Below are 17380 nucleotides of genomic sequence, written 5' to 3' on the forward strand. Positions count from 1 at the left end.
GAAAAGCTGCTGTCTGCAATCCGTAAAAAACCCTACCAAAAAATGTCCCAACCGTCTGATAGGAAAAACAGGCCCTGAAGTCGCTAGGACTTCAAAAAGACTATATCAGCACTCAGGTATATTCTGAAGACAGAGCAAAGAGACAAACTGATCAGAGACAAAAATGGAACTCAGCACACCCCCGACCGGGGATGGCAGAACTCAAAAAACAAGGAAAACAAAACAAAACTAATAAGTTCAATAGCAGAGCAAAAACTTATCTTTGGGAATCAGGAATCAGACTGGTCTCCAAGAATCCAGCAGAGAAATCACCAGCGACTCAGAAGGGCGTTGGCTGCCTTATATCCAGTCAGAAGTTCCTGTTACCCAGTCATCATCTACCTGATCAGGTGCTTGGTAATCAGCCTCACTACCTTCCTTCACCAGAAGAGGGAGTTCATCAGACATCGACGGTGAAGGGGAAAATGAACTCACAACAGCGTCCCTTATTATATGTTTCCTCTGCTGTTGTGTACAGTGCTGTCTCTTACAGAGTGTATTCTTGTAAATTTTGTTATTCACAGCACCCTCTTTTATTACATAGTCCCCTCTCTTTTTAGATATAAAATGACTGCTGATGGAGGAGCCGGTGACCAACTGACCAGTCCATCAGGTCCTCCATTAGAAAAGCTTTTGCATGCTCCATCAGCCATCATTGCATTATACATCTACCTGAGGCATCTTCTTTTTATGTAAATTTGTGATTAATAAAAATTGAATGTTTAAATATACACTCCTTTGCTTTTCATTGCATGTATGATGGCATGGTAGTCTATCATGAGGGTTAAGACTGCTTCTTTTTCCAAGCTGAGGTGAGGCAGTAATGCCGCCAGAGCGGAAAGATGAGGCCTTCGATAAGAAACACTGTATAACAGATGTGTTCATGGAGGTGGAGGACCTCAGATTAACCTCTGATCACTTGTCTTTGTTCCCTATATCGGACATCACGTTGGAGGGTGTAAATTGCTTATAATTCTCTGCGGAGAGTGCTCCCAGTGTGTGCGTTCTCTTGGTGATAAGTCCAGGTCATGTCCCTCCTATTGATGTTCAAAATGTCTGAAGACGGGGACAGTGAAGCCAGCATTGATTGGGCGCAGAGATTGTGTGATGTAATAATCCTATGTGAACACCGGAAATGCAGGTTGCAGCACCAATGGAATGACACCAGAAGAGGAGGTGCATACGAGTATTTTTATTTTAACAATGCCAAACATGAGGAATGAAAAGGCGTTGTCCTAGAAGTGGAAAACCCATTTAACAAGATACAATTTTCAGTTCAATAATTTGTAACATTCTGAACATGAAAAATGGCATCTCTACTGTGTGTCTTCTCTGATGTCTATTAAGAGTTGATTTCCGTGTAAAACATTTACCACAATAAGAACCAGAAAAAGGCTTCTCGCCTGTATGACTTCTTTGGTGACTCTGAAGAGGTGATTTCTACACAAAACATTTTCCACATTTCTATGATTCTATTGAGATGAGTTAGTGAATCCTGTTTTGAGCAGGGGGGTTGTACCACATGACCCAGTAGGTCCTTTCCAACTCTTCCATTCTATGATTCTATGACCAAGAAAAACACTTCTCCCTTGTGTGAGTTTTCTGATGTTTGATAAGATTTGATTTATCTGTAAAACATTTTGGACATTCTGAACAAGAAAAAGGCTTCTTCCCAGTGTGGGTTCTCTGGTGGTTATCAAGATGAGCTTTCTGTTTAAAACATTTCTCACATTCTGAACATGAAAATGGCTTCTTCCCTGTGTGGGTTCTCTGGTGGTTATCAAGATGAGCTTTCTGTTTAAAACATTTCTCACATTCTGAACATGAAAAAGGCTTCTCCCCTGTGTGGGATCTCTGGTGTTTATCCAAATCTGATTTCCAATTAAAACATTTCCCACATTCTGAGCATGAAAAAGGCTTCTCCCCTGTGTGAATTCTCTGGTGCTTAACCATATCTGATTTCCAATTAAAACATTTCCCACATTCTGAACATGAAAAAGGCTTCTCCCCTGTGTGAGTTCTCTGGTGGTTAACAAAATGTGATTTATAGTAAAAACATTTCCCACATTCAGAACATGAAAAAGGCTTCTCCCCTGTGTGATGGATCTGGTGATTAACAAGATCTGATTTCTGGTTAAAACATTTCCCACACTTGGAACAAGAAAATCTATTCTCTGCTGTGTGAACTTTTTGATATTTAAGAGATTTTTCGAGGGGAAAATTATTTCCATATTTATGAGAAAATGGCTTCTTTGCTTTAGGATCAGTTTGTTTTTTAATGCCTCTTTTGTGACTGTGATTTTCCTTAGTAGTTGGTAATGAATCAGAAGATCGCAATTGTTTCAAAGGATCCGATGACAGATCTTTGATGTAAAGGGTTGATGGTATATCTGCAATAATGGCATTTAGTTCAATTGTATCATGTGGGATCTCAAGATCACCAGGTTTAAAAATTGAAGATGTCAGCTGTCCCTCTGATCTCCTGGTACAGTCATCTGCCAAGAATAAAACCAATTATTATTATTGAATAAAATATCCTTGAATTTTATATTTTTTTAACATTTCTAGTTAAACTGTCTGTAAAATTGGCAAGTTACAGTATGTAAAAATATTGATTTATTCACCAAGACAATGACAGTTTACAGTCTGATAGAAAACCTCTTAACATAGTAACACAGTATTTAAGGTTGAAGGGAGACTTTAAATCCATCTAGTTCAACCCATATCCTAACCTAACATGCCCTAACATGTTGATCCAGAGGAAGGCAAAAAAAAAACCCATGTGGCAAACAATAAGCTCCACAGTTGAACCAGTAGTGCATGGTGTTCAACTGTTTGTTCATTCTGCCTCCTAAGGGTATGTGCACACGCTGAGGATTCACCTGCGGGTTTTTTCCCGCGGAAACGCAGGTAAAACCGCAGGTAAAGTGACCTGCGGTTTTGCTGCGGTTTGGCCTGCGGTTTTGCCCTTCGGTTTCACACCTCTACTATGTTAAAGGTGTGAAACCGCAGCAGAATCCGCAGAAACAATTGACATGCTGTGGAAAAAAAAATGCAGCTTTTCCGCAGGTAAAAAACCGCAGCGTGAGCACTGCGGTTTTGAAAACACATAGGCTAACATGGTGAAGTACCATGTCTGCGGAACTGCTGCAGTTCTGCAGGGCCAAAACCGCAGCAAAACCGCAGCGTGTGCACATGGCCTAAATATGGATTAAAAAGCCAGTGCCAACAAAAAATGTTAAGTAGGCATAAATAATAACAATAAAATCTTCTACTCCTCTCACAAAAGACAAGTCTCCACTCAGGTCTATCTAACATCCCTCTCAGAGTGAAATTTCCCCCCTCACTTCTAAGCCTTGCCGTGTGCCCAAACCACATTTAGCATCCATGTATTTGGCATTACTATAGTGAGAACCTACTTAATTTACGGTGTGTCTCCTGATGCACAATCTGGGCACTATTGTTGACCAAAAAAATGGCAGATGTGCAATTTTCACTGTCCAACATCCGTTGCATACTAATTTCCAGAAAATGGCTGTGTAGTCAAAATAGTCACTACTCCTAGAGATTAATTTACTGAGACTTATTATTTCCAAAATGGAGTCACTATCTGGGGATTTCTACTACTCTGGTTTTCTGCCATTTTGGGATCTGCTCCTGCAACATCTATTTCTGTCACCAGGAGCCGCCTTGTTCATTCTGCAGGCAGCGCTGGTAATGGAGAAGTCAGAATCAAAATCTCTGTCCAACCACTAACATTAGGGTGCCTGGGATCAGTAGTACCATCCAGCCTGGCAGTATGGATGTGTGTTGTCCAGCTGGAGTAATCTGCTCCCTGCATCCACCAACTGAAAAGCACCACACTCTACTAAAGCTCAAAGAATATGGCCAAAAGCTTCCAGATGCAGCCTTGTTCAAATCTGGTTCAGTACTCTGTGGTCAGCTCCGAGATTGTGTATTCTTTCCTGTTGTGAGCCTGGCACATTTACTGATTACGTGTTTCTTGTGATTTTGTATATTATCCGTCCTCCTGTTTCTGACCTGGCTACCTGACTATACTTTTTGCAATCTCACACCACAGAACAACAGGTATCTCTGTGGCCAAAGCCTAGGGGTTTCTGTGTAAGTTCAGATCCATGTAGAGGGGTTGAAGGATGGAGATTAAGACAATCACTGGGATCTGGAAAATGGAGTCGATAGTGCAATCCCTGATCATGGTGGCCATCTTTTGAGCTGCCAGGTGACCATGAACAATTCCCAAAATAAATTGTGTGTGCAAACTATTCCACCAATGTCTAAATTCAAATATCTTGTAACGATCAACGTGTGACTGGACACAGCGCCTCCAGCAGGGCGAATTTATGGCACACGTGACCCTGGATACACCGCCTCCAGCGAGGCGAATTTAAATAATAATGGAACGTGCAGCCGGATACAGCGCCTCCAGCTGGCGAATTTAAGAAGTACACGTAAAACTAGATACCCCGCCTCCAGCTGGTGAATTTAAATAATAAGGGTAAACACAGGGAACAATTACAGTGGTGGGCCCTGCACTAGGGAATGGGGACGTGGAGACCTCCTGCACTCCCCTGAGCCAGTGACCCTGCACTCAACAGTCCATATGCCGGTTCCGCACTGGGCGCCGATTGGAAACCTAGAAACCCTGACTCCCCCTGCACCTAGTCCCTCACTAGGGAATTGGTCGGTGCGGAAACTAATCCCACCACTGTACTAGAACACACATAAGGAAAGTCACAAACAGGGATAAAGAAACACTTAGCTCTCTCTGTGCTAATGCTCCAGCACAGAGTCCACCACCAGAATGCAGCTCTCCTCCTGAAATGCTGCTACCAAGCTCTGTCAGAGCTGCAAGGAAATCCCCTCTAAATACTTCCTCAACAGGGCTCAGACCGTGCTGCAAGGAGCTCTCTCCAGCTCCTTCCTCCACCAAGGTTGGTTGCAAATGAACAACTATCACCAACTCTGATTGCAACACCTGTGACTCTTTTATAGCAGAGCCAGCAATCACACCTGCATGATAAATCATAGAATCATAGAATCGTAGAGTTGGATGGGACCTCCTGGGCCATCTGGTCCAACCCCCTGCTCAAAGCAGGATTTGCTAAATCATCCCAGTCAGATGTCTGTCCAGCCTCTGTTTGAAGACTTCCATTGAAGGAGAACTCACCACTTCTCATGGCAGCCTGTTCCACTCATTGATCACTCTAACTGTCAAAAAGTTTTTTCTAATATCTAATCTGTGTCTCCTCCCATTCAGTTTCATCCCATTGCTTCTAGTCTTTCCTTGTGCCAATGAGAATAAAGTTGATCCTTCTACAATGTGACAGCCCTTTAGATATTTGTAGACAGCTATTAAGTCTCCTCTCAGTCTTCTCTTTTGCAAACTAAACATTTCCAAATCCTGCAACCTTTCCTCATAAGACAGGGTTTGCAGACCGGTCACCATTCTGGTCGCTCTTTTTTGAACTTGCTCCAGTTTGTTGATGTCTTTTTTAAAATGTGGTGCCCAAAACTGGACACAATATTCCAGATGAGGTCTGACCAAAGAGGAGTAGAGGGAAATAATGACTTCACGTGATCTAGACTGTATGCTTCTGTTAATACATCCTAGAATTGCATTTGCCTTTTTTGCTGCTGCATCACACTGTTGACTCATATTCAGTCTGTGATCTATTAGTATACCCAAGTTTTTTTCACATGTGCTGTCACTTAGCCCTATTCCTCCCATTCTGTATATGCTTTTTTTCATTTTTATTGCCCAGATGTAGTACATTGCATTTCTCCCTGTTAAAAACCATTCTGTTAGTTGCTGCCCACTTCTCCAGTTTATTTATATCTTTTTGAATCCTCTCTCTTCTCTAGTATTAGCTATCCCTCCTAGCTTTGTGTCATCAGCAAATGTAATCAGTTTACCCTCAATTCCTTCATCTAAATCGTTGATAAAGATGTTGAACAATACAGGGCCCAGGACAGAGCCCTGTGGTACCCCACTTGAGACATTCTTCCAACTGGATGTGCAGCCATTTACGACCACTCTTTGGGTCCGATCACTAAGCCAGTTATGAATCCACCTAACAGTTGCCTTGTTCATTCAATACTTAAAATGTGCACTCTAACTAAAGTGTAATACCACTAACCACCACCGGGGTAACTTAGACCAAACAACACCATATGTAATGACCCTTATGGCCACCGGGGGCAATCAACCCACTGTGGCACCAAGCCAAAGGAAAAAAGTTCACTATATACATTAAATCTGCCAGATCAAACTCAGATCATGACATATCTAAATGGCATTCCTTCCCTTCTTAGCCCTGCCATGTGCACAGACAGTGGTGTACAATTGTATATAGAGTAATGTCGGATTAATGTGAAGTTGGAGTTTTTTTTTAAGGTTTATTTATTTCCTATTATCCTTTGTGAAAAATTCTAAAGATCACCACATAAACTTACACACGTAAGATTTGAAAAATAGGCCTTGATTAGGAGCACAAAACTGACTGCAGGATGTGGTTAAATCAGAGTATTTTGGGGACTATTTACTGTACTAAAAATGGGAATATAGATAATAACATCTACTGAAATAAGCAAACTCAAGTCTTTTTAGAGAAAAAATGAGTAGCTAATGGTGAAACCTCTCTGGGGTAATTATAGTATGTGGTTTGGTGGCTCTTGGCAATCTAAACTATCGTAAGGCACAATATTTTCTATCAGATGAGTTTCTATAACAAATATTAGACATTTAAAGGGAACTTTTTATAATACTGCAGAGCTGAGGTGTCTTAAACTGAGACCTCGAACATTTGGAAGATGAAATGCGACCTTTTATTAAAGACTACCAGGGAGTTACAGACTCACATAAGTGAGGCTGGCCGATCCCCCAGAATCAAAGTATCATACAGAACGAACCTGTAAAAAAAAAGGCATTTTTTATTCTATGTTACATCCCCAACAACAATGCATGTATGAGGGGAGAACTACAACACTAAACCGGAGTAGCACTCATTTATGGTGGACCATTGGAGCTACTATGAGTCCTGACAAGAACAGTAGACAAAGTATTAGTGCCTCCCATTTCAGGAAAGATTGTGCAGGAATCTGAATTCCTCAGGATCGAAAACAATGAAATGCCAACACATTTCCTGCAGGCGCAAATACCACCATGGTTACTTACCGGTAGCCGGTTTTTCCGGAACCCATGACAGCACCACATGAGAGAGGGATCCGCCCCGCCAGGACAGGAACCTACTGAAACATAAGGGGTGGCACCTCTCCCCTGCTTCAGTTGGACTTCCCGGTTAGTTACATGTTTATCCATCACCAAATAACACAAATACACCCGACTATTGTGCACAACCATATGGTGAAAAAAGGGGGGGGAAATATACGGGTGCTTTCATGGGTTCCGGAAAAACCGGCTACAGGTAAGTAGCCATGGTGGTTTTCCCTTCACCCACGACAGCACCACATGACAGATTTTTGGAGACTTCGAAACACCTTAGGGAGGGACCACCGCTTGCAGCACCCTTCTACCAAAGGTTAAATCAGCAGAGGAGGATAGATTTAATCTATAGTGTTTAAAAAAGGTTGAGGGTGAGGCCTTACAAATTTGCTCAATTGATACCTCTGCTTTTTCAGCCCAGGAGGTCGCCACGGCTCTGGTGGAATGAGCCTTGATGCCGTCAGGAATCGGAACGCCACTAGCTGAGTAGGCTACACTAATGGCCTCCCTAATCCATCTGGCAATAGTCCCTTTTGATACTCCGTAACCCTTCCTGGCACCCTGGAAGGCTACAAATAGGGACTGGGACCTCCTCCACTGGCTAGTCACTGATATGTACTCAGAGGGCTCTTTTGACGTCTAGATTATGGAATTTCTCCTCTCCTGGGTTTTTTGGATTCTCACAGAAGGAGGGGAGGACAATTTCCTGGCTACGATGGAAATCTGATACAACTTTCGGTAAGTAAGCAGGGAATGTTTTTAGGACAACCCTGTCTTGGTACACCTGGGTATAAGGTGGGTTAACTGAGAGGGCCTGCAAGTCACTCACTCTACGTGCCGATGTAAGGGCCACTAAAATAATGGTTTTTAGGATAAGGTATTTCACTGGTATGTGTTGCACAGGTTCAAATGGCTCCTTCGTGAGAGCTTCTAACACCAGGTTTAGATCCCAGGGAGCTATTTTTGGCAAGGGGATTGGTCTAGACCTGTGGCAGGATTTAATGAATCTAGCTACCCATCTGTTTGCTGCTATATTACAGTTAAACAGAGCACCTAGTGCTGAAACTTGTACTTTGAGAGTATTTACCGCTAGGCCTAGTTGTAGTCATGCCTGCAGGAACTCTAAGATAGCCTTGATCGGGGGTTCTTGATCTAACGGTTTTCCTAGGAACTGCAGAAACTTATTCCATGTCCTACCGTATATATTGGTTGTTACTGGCTTTCTACTTTTCATCAGTGTAGCCACCAACCCCGGAGAGAACCCTCTATCTTTTAAAAGTGACCTCTCAAATTCCACGTCGTCATATGGAACCCCTTGACTTGCTTGTGGAATACCGGACCCTGAGCTAGCAGGTCTGGAATCTCTGGCATCACCCATGGGTCTGAGAGGGACATCATCTGTAGTAGCGAAAACCAGGGCCTTTTTGGCCAGAACGGGGCTATCAAGATCACTCTGGCCTGATCCTCTCTTATTTTCTTCACTGCCGCCGGGATTAGAGCTACCGGGGGAAAGGCGTAACTCAGTTTGAAGTTCCACGGAATTTGCAATGCGTCTACTGCCCATGAGTCTTCTTTTGGGTTCAATGAACAGAATCTCTTTACCTGCCTGTTGCTTTTGTTGGCAAAGTGGTCTATTACTGGCTCTCCCCAGAGTTGTACTATCTTTTGGAACACTAAGTGATTTAGGGCCCATTCTCCCTGTCTTAACGTGTTGCGGCTTAGAAAATCGGCCTGTATGTTCTCTGCCCCTCTGATGTGTAAGGCCATTAGAGAGTGTCGGTGTCGTTCTGCTCTGTGAAAGATCTCGCTGGTTTCGCTCATTAGGGAGTGTGACCTTGTCCCTCCCTGGTGGTTGATATAAGCCACTGTCACTCTGTTGTCCGACATGATCCGGACATTGCGACCTTCTAGACTGGGGATGAATGTCCTTAGGGCTTTCTTTACTGCCCTTAATTCTCTTAGGTTGGAGGATGCGTTTTGTTCTTGGCGTCCCCAGGGCCCCTGGGCTGCCCGTCCTCTCAGGTATGCTCCCCACCCCGAGGAGCTTGTGTCCGTTAGAATCACGTCGGATACTAGCCTGTGCCACAATGTACCTGCTGCTAGGTTTGTTCTGTCCAGCCACCATCTGAGAGAGTTTCTGACTTTCCTGGAAAGTTCCAGCCTTCCTTCTAAATGCCCTCTTAGCAATTTCTGTGCTGATAGGATCTCTGCTTGCAGTTGACGGGTATGAAATTGTGCCCAACTGACCGCTGGGATATAGGCTGTCAGAGTGCCTAGTAAGGACATTGCCCCTCTCAGGGTCGCGTGAGGTTGGTCTATTGCTGCCAAGGTCATATTCCTCATCTTTTCCACCTTTGCCTCTAGTAAGAGACAAATCTGCTGTTCCGAGTCTAAGATGAATCCCAAAAATGTTTGTCTTTTTAGGGGTTGTAGCCTTGACTTTGATATTTACCATCCAGCCCAGTCTCTGCAGGGTCTCTGTTACCCTTTCCACTTGTTCTACGCAGTGACGTTCCAAGTTGCCCACAATTAGAAAATCGTCTAAGTAGGGTATTATAATTGTGTTGTGGATTCGGAGGAAGGCTGTCATCTCTGCTACTACCTTCGTAAACACTCTCGGGGCTATGGATATGCCGAATGGAAGGGCTCTGAACTGAAAATGTCTGAGGTTGCCCTGGAGGTAGAGAGCTACCCTTAAGTACTTCTGGTACTCTGGATGGATCGGGATGTGGTAATAGGCATCCTTTAAGTCGACTACGGCTATAAAGCAATTGTGGTGTAACAGCTTTATGGCCGAAGCGACTGGCTCCATTTTGAAAGTCTGGTTTTCTATCCATTGGTTGAGGCCTCTGAGATTTATAATTGTTTTGAATGAATGATCCGTTTTTTTATTAGGAAGAGGGGTGAGTAGAAACCTCTCCTTTCCTGTTCGCTTGGAACCTCGATCAGAACATGTTTGTCCAGCAGACCTAGGATCTCTGCTTCTAGGGCCGACTGCTCTTCCAACCCTTTCCTGACGGGGGTCACCACAAACAATGCTCTCGGCCGTTGAAAAAAAGGAAATTTTAGACCTTTTTTGATGATGTTTAAAATCCAAGTGTTGGAAGATATATTTTCCCATTCCTGATAAAAGAGCATCAGTCTCCCCCCTACAGGGACATTGGCGTCATTGAGGGGACTTTTTTGCGGATGAAGTGGCTCCTCCAAACATGAATCCGGATTCTTTCTTTCTTTTGTCCTCCCATCTTTTCCGATCCCCCGGGGGGACGGCCTCTATTGAATTTTCCCCTCCGAAAGGGCGGTCTTCTTTGATCTCCCATAAATCTGGGAAAGCCCTTCTTCCTATCCCCAGCTTTTTCGAGGATGTCGTCTAAATTTTTTCCGAAAAGAAATTGTCCATCACACAGCAGAGAGCATAATTTAGCTTTTGACTGTATATCTCCTGGACAGCCTTTAAGCCATAATGCCCGCCTTTCGGCGTTTGATAACCCCGCTGCCCTCGCTGTCAACCTCATGGAATCGGCAGAGGTGTCAGCCAAAAAGGCGGCTGCTCCGTGTAGCAGATACATCTCTTCCAAAAATTTTTCCCTTGACACCTTGGATGCGAGTTTTTCTTCCAGCTGCTGTAACCAGATCATTAAGGATCGGGCTGTGCATGTGCCGGCTATTGCCGGTTTCAGGCCCCCTGCCGCTGCTTCCCATGTATGTCTTAGGTAGGAGTCTGCTTTCTTATCTAGCGGACCTCTCAGCACTCCTGAGTCTTCCAGGGGCACGGCCGATTTTTTTGATGATCTGGATACTGCTGCATCAATTTTTGGGACCTTGTCCCAGATGTCTGTATCTTTAGGCTCAAAGGGATATCTCCTTTTTGAGGAGGAGGGAAGGCTACCCGATCTTTCAGGCTTCCTCCACTCTCTTTCAATGAGTGCTTGGATTTTGTCATTGACTGGAAAGGTGCGCTTTTTCCTTTCCTGCAATCCCCCAAACATTACGTCTTCTAGGGACTTAGTTACTTTCTCCTCCTGAAGGCCCATGGTTGTCCTAATGGCCTTAAGGAGAGCGTCTGTATCCTCTACTGGGAAACATGGCCTGCTCCCCGTATCACTATCCGAGGAGGAGGAAGAACTGTGTTCAATCAGATATTCAGACGAGGAAGAGCCTGATGGAGAACTTGGGGAGACTCTCCTACTTTTTTTCTTTTTCTTTAATAATATTTTAAGTGAGCCTTCTACCTCGGACCTTATGACCGATCTGAGGTTAGTTGCCAGGCTCGGCACCTCCTCCGCCATAGTCTGCTGGATACAGCTGGCGCAAAAGTCCTTTTGCCAATCTTTTGCTAGGGGGCTCTGGCATATAGCACACTCTCTATTATTTCTTTTGCTCACTGCTTTTTTGCCTTTTCCCTAAGGAAAAAATAACGCACAAGAGGGACCCTATTAATATTGGTCTAACATTCACGGAGATCACTCACCACCCAAAAGTTGGATACCGGACTCGGAGGCTGTGTTGGAGCATGCGGCCTGAGCTCTCTCGACCTCGTGGAATCCCTCGATCTATGGCTCGGGAGGCTGCTGCTCTTGCCGCTTGAACGGCTCCCATGTTTGCGTGCAGAGGTCTGCGATGGAGGCAGAGACAATGGAGACGGTGAACGCTCTTCCTGAGACCCCATTGTCACCCCTGGCCGTCCTGCTCCCTCTTTTGTAGATGCCTCCGGTGAGTGATCCGGTGAGCGGTACCCCTCCCCCCTGCGACCGCCGGCCGTTCTCCATCTTCTGTGGCCGGCGCCGCACCAGGCGCCATGTTCGTCACATCTGTGACGTCAGCGGGCGCATTCCCAAGGTGCACCGTGCCGCTGACGTCAGATGCCGGAAACCGCCTCCGGTTTCCCCTGACGCCCAGGGAGAAGGATCGGGCGTGCGCAGGGGGAGGGAGGCACGGAGGAGAGCCCCGCACTGAGGTCGCCATACCGCACCCGCACGAACCCGGGGCCTGCAGGAGGAACCCCGGGGACTGCGCTTCCAGGACACCGACAGCCGGCGCTGCAGGTAAGCTGACCCTGCTCTTCCCGCGCCGACCCTGGGTCCATCTTCATCCATGACAGGCACCACCGCTCAGACTGGGATCCCGTTCCAGGACAGGAACCCAACTGAAGCGGGGGAGAGGTGCTGCCCCTCATGTTTCAGTAGGTTCCTGTCCTGGCGGGGCGGATCCCTCTCTCATGTGGTGCTGTCATGGGTGAAGGGAAAAAATGTATATTACAGCCATCAGCCACGCACAGCTTAGAGATACAGGTGCTTCTCACAAAATTAGAATGGCATCAAAAATTTAATTTATTTCAGTTCTTTAATACAAAAAGTGAAACTCATAAATTATATAGAGTCATTACAAACAGAGTGATCTATTTCAAGTGTTCATTTCTGTTAATGTTGATGATTATGGCTTACAGCCAATGAAAACCCAAAAGTCATTATCTCAGTAAATTAGAATACTTTTTAACACCAGCTTGAAAAATTATTTTAAAATCCGACATGTTGGCCTACTGAAATGTATGTTCAGTAAATGCACTCAATATTTTGTTGGGGCTCCTTTTACATCAATTACTGCATCAATGCGGCGTGGGATGGAGGCGATCAGTCTGTGGCACTGCTGAGGTGTTATGGAAGCCCAGGTTGCTTTGATAGCAGCCTTCAGCTTGTCTGCATTGTTGGGTTTGGTGTCTCTCATCTTCCTCTTGACAATGCCCCATATGAGGATAAGGTCAGGTGGGTTTGCTGGCCAATCGAGCACAGTGAATACTGTTGTTTGTAAACCAAGTATTGGTACTTTTGGCAGTGTGGACAGGTGCCAAGTCCTGCTGGAGAATGAAATTGCCATCTCCAAAAAGCTTGTCAGCAGAGGGAAGCATGAAGTGCTCTAAAATTTCCTGGTAGATGGCTGTGCTGACTACACCAGCAGATGACATGACTCCCCAAACCATTACTGATTGTGGAAACTTCACACTGGACCCCCAGCAGCTTGGATTGTGGCCTCTCCACTCTTCCTCCAGACTCTGGGACCTTGATTTCCAAATGAAATGCAAAATTTACTTTCATCTGAAAACAACACCTTGGACCACTAAGCAAAAGTCCAGTTCGTTTTCTCCTTGGCCCAGGTAAGACGCTTCTGGCGTTTTCTATTGGTCATGAGTGGCTTCAAACAAGTAATGCTACACTCCTAGCCCATGTCCTGGATACGTCTGTGTGTGGTGGCTCTTGAAGCAATGACTCCAGCAGCAGTCCACTCACTGTGAATCTCCTCCAATTTTTTGTATGATCATTTCTTAACAATCCTTTCACGGCTGCGATTATCCCAGTTGCTTGTGCACCTTTTTCTACCACACTTTTTCCTTCTACTCAACTTTCTATTAATATGGTTGGATACAGCACTCTGTGAGCAGCCAGATTCTTTAGCAATGACCTTTTGTGGCCTCCCCTCCTTGTGGAGCGTGTCAGTGACTGCCTTCTGGACATCTTTCAAGTCAGTAGTCTTCCCCATGATTGTGGAGCCTACTGAAACAGCCTAAGGGACCTTTGCTTAGGAAGCCTTTGCAGGTGTTTTTTGTTAATTATTCTAATTTACTGAGATAATGGCTTTTGTGTTTTCATTTGCTGTAAGCCATAATCATCAACATTAATAGATAAATACTTGAAATAGATCAATTTGTTTGTAATGACTATATAATATATGAGTTTCACTTTTTGTTTTGAAGAACTGAAATAAATTAACTTTTTGATGATATTCTAATTTTGTAAGAAGCACCTGTATATCATGGCACATGTGTAATGTTTTTACATATTTTATCACAATCCTGTCCTCAGTTTTAAAAGAAATTGAAATGTCAGGGTAAAAGGAAAATCTGTTGCTATTGCACAGAAATTCACACTTGGCCCTCACTGCACATTTAATGTAGTTGATCATAAAAGCAAAGTTTGGCCAGAAAGACTGGACCTGGTCTTGTAGGAACCATATGAGCACATTGAGCAGCACAGAAGGGAGAGAAGGTAGATTCATCCACTAAGGAATCAGGATTCTAGGAGGCCAACAGCATCATTACCCTCCGCTTTTTCGTACAGAAAATGTTAGGGCTGGCTGAATGCACCAAATAATAAGAAGGTAGTAATAAGGTGCATTCAGAGCCCAGGGTCCACCGTGCAGAGATTCATGCATGCATACAACTTGAGACATTCATACGTGCATACAAAACTCACTCCACATGGTTTATAAGAGCGCATGGCCGTGCAGTCATGTGATCCTTTTATAACTGCAGCATTCCAGGACCTTGCTGATGGCCTAGTTCGAGCTGCTTGAGGACCTGAGCATGTGACCTCCGACCACCAATGAGTGGTCGTCTCTGGAAAACGGCAGGAGCATTACAGAGCCCAAAGGGCATCTCCAGATACTCATAGTGACCATCCCTGGTATTAATTGCCATCTTCCATTCATCCCCCTCACGGATGCAAATCAGGTTGTAAGCACCCCGCAGATCAAGTTTAGTAAAAACCATCACCCCCCGCAACCTATCAAATAGCTCAGATATCGGGGCAGAGGGTACTTGTTCTTAATGGTGATGGGGTTAAGACCCCTGTAATCTATGCATTTACGTAGTTCTCCGTTCTTCTTCTGCACGAAGAAGAACCCCGCCCCTGCAGGTGACACTGACTTCCTAATGAATCTTCTTGCCAGATTCTCCTGGATGTACTGAGTCATTGCCTTTGTCTCTGGGAGAGATAGTGGATAGACTCAACCCCAGGGAGGTTCAGCACAAGGCAAGAGGTCAATAGGGGAGTCATAGGGGCAGTGAGGCGGAAGGGTCTCCGCAGCCTTCTTGGAGAACACGTCCGCATAGGGCCAATAGTGTTTGGGGAGAGAGGAAAAATCTGCGGGTACCTCTGCAGTAGCAACCTGAATGCACTCCCTCTGACATCTACCATCAAAGGATTTACTCCATCCCAGATTTCTCTTTGAGGACCACTCTATATGAGGGGAGTGGTAGCGTAGCCACGGTATCTCTAAGAGGACCTCATCAATTCTCTCGGGAAAGACTAGCAGGGAGATGATCTCCTGATGGGATGGAGACATGGATAGAGTAAATGGGATGGTCTGATGAGTTATCTGTGAGGGCAATGTCAACCCATTTATCACTCGTACGGTCACTGGTTTGGCGATCACCACCAGAAGAATTGCGTGCTGTTGGGCGAAGGCAGAAGACGTAAAGTTGCCCTCCGCCCCGCCCCGGAATCCATGCAAAGCTCTACCGTATGAGTGAATGGGCCAATGATAATTGTCCCCTTGAAGGACAGTTTGGAGGAAAACGCCGCAGTGTCTAGTGAACCACCTCCTACGGTCACTAAATGGGGACATTCTCCCGACCGCTGAGGAAATCAGGAACTTAGATCCCGCTTGTGACACCTCCCTGGCCTCATGTGGCTCGGACGCCTGGACTGGAGATTCAAGAGGTTTAGTGAAGGTGGGAGCCAGCCAAAACCTCTGCCTACACTGGGCTTGCTTTAACCTTCGCTCATTAAAACTGCTATTAGCTCCTCCAGTGTGGCGGGAATCTCCCTAGTGGCCAAAGCATGATTCACATGGTCAGCCAGTCCCCTCCAAAATACAGGGATAAGTACTTTGTCCGGCCACTCCAGCTCAGATGCTAAAGTCCGGAAGTGTACGGCAAAATGGCTGACCATGGACGAGCCCTGTGTCAGTGCCAGAAGTTGGAGCGCTGTATCATGGGTCACTCGAGGTGCCAAAAAACCTGTTTCAGAGTGCTCAGGAACCGCCGAGCACTCTGCACATGATCGTCGCGCTCCCACAGCGGTGTGTCCCACTCCAACGCCCTGTCCGACAGTAGGGATATTATGAATCCCACCTTGGCCTGCTCTGAGGGGAAACTTGCAGCCAGGAGCTCAAGGTGTATAGCACACTGGCTCACAAATCCCCTATAAGACTTGCTATCACCAGAAAACTTATCTTGCAGTGGGAGGCGGGATAGGGGTGGCAGTGGACAAATTAGCTGCAGCCACGCTAGCAGCCTGAACAGCTACTGCGGTAACATCCATGGCTGAGGTTGTGCATTCAAGAGCCGCCAACCTGCCCTCCAGCTGCTGGATGTACCGCTGCAATCGCTGTTCGTCCGCCATTACTAGCCAGACCCTGGCGCTAGTATAATGTTAGGGCTGGCAGAAAGCACCAAATAATAAGGTAGTAATAAGGTGCGTTCACAGACCGGGGTCCACCGTGCAGAGATGTTACCTGCTGCCCGGTAATGGCGGACGCTACATGGTGGTATAACAGAAGAACACACGCGGGTTAACGTCACCCGGTGTGTACAGAGGCGGACTCTGTTGCTTCACAGAACCGCACTACCATGTAATATAAATGCCATAGCCTGTTAAAGCTCACAGAGCCAGGCAAAGTGAGTGCCTGTGCACAGTCACAGAACTCTGCTCCAAAGACACAGGGTTAGAGTCCCTCTAGACCCACTAAGCGTCCGGCGTCGCACCTGCGAACACCACCAATAGATGCTGGCTACTGTGGAGTGCAGACTAAGTGCACAGTTGCATACAGGCAAAGCGACTACTTGGCGCTGAAGCTAGTCCCTGACTCTGCCTCCTACCTGCACTATCAGCCTAAGTACTAACTGGTCAGGCTGAACAACACATGCGTACTAAGGGTAGGGGTTTCATAATGAGTCATTCACCCGAGACATTCATATGTGCATACAACACTCACTCCACAAGGTCTATACTAGCGCCCGGCTGCCCGGCCATGCGATCCTTTTATAACTGCAGCCTTTCAGGACTTAGCTGATGGCCCAGTCCGAGCTGCTTGAGGACCTGAGCATGTGACCTCCGACCACCAATGAGTGGTCATCTCACGGGTGTGGGGAGGAGGACCCCCGTGTAGTGATTGGGCCGGAACCAAGGGGACCGCCATCGGAGTTGTTGGGGGAATCACATCAGGGGGATTGCAAAGGGAGACATGCGACTGGGGTTGTCAGGGCAACAGGGGGCGGGGCTAGGGTAAAAGGAGCAGGGGACGCGCTGAAGTGGCAGTTGG

At 45.8% G+C, this 17380-nt stretch overlaps 1 protein-coding gene across 1 annotated transcript in view; it reads right to left on the reverse strand.

The window, feature by feature from the left end:
* Nucleotides 1-1216: 1216 nt before the first annotated feature.
* Nucleotides 1217-17380, reverse strand: part of LOC141059316 (oocyte zinc finger protein XlCOF8.4-like) — a 34902-nt gene continuing 18738 nt past the window's right edge. The window contains exon 7 of the mRNA XM_073555642.1: nucleotides 1217-2534. Coding sequence (XP_073411743.1) covers nucleotides 1603-2534 — 932 coding nt within the window. The 3' untranslated portion in view covers nucleotides 1217-1602. The remainder of the gene's footprint in view (nucleotides 2535-17380) is intronic.

The sequence above is a fragment of the Dendrobates tinctorius genome, unplaced genomic scaffold, assembly GCF_039654945.1.
Source record: "Dendrobates tinctorius isolate UK_male_01 unplaced genomic scaffold, ASM3965494v1 ptg000226l, whole genome shotgun sequence".
NCBI classification, from domain to species: domain Eukaryota; kingdom Metazoa; phylum Chordata; class Amphibia; order Anura; family Dendrobatidae; genus Dendrobates; species Dendrobates tinctorius.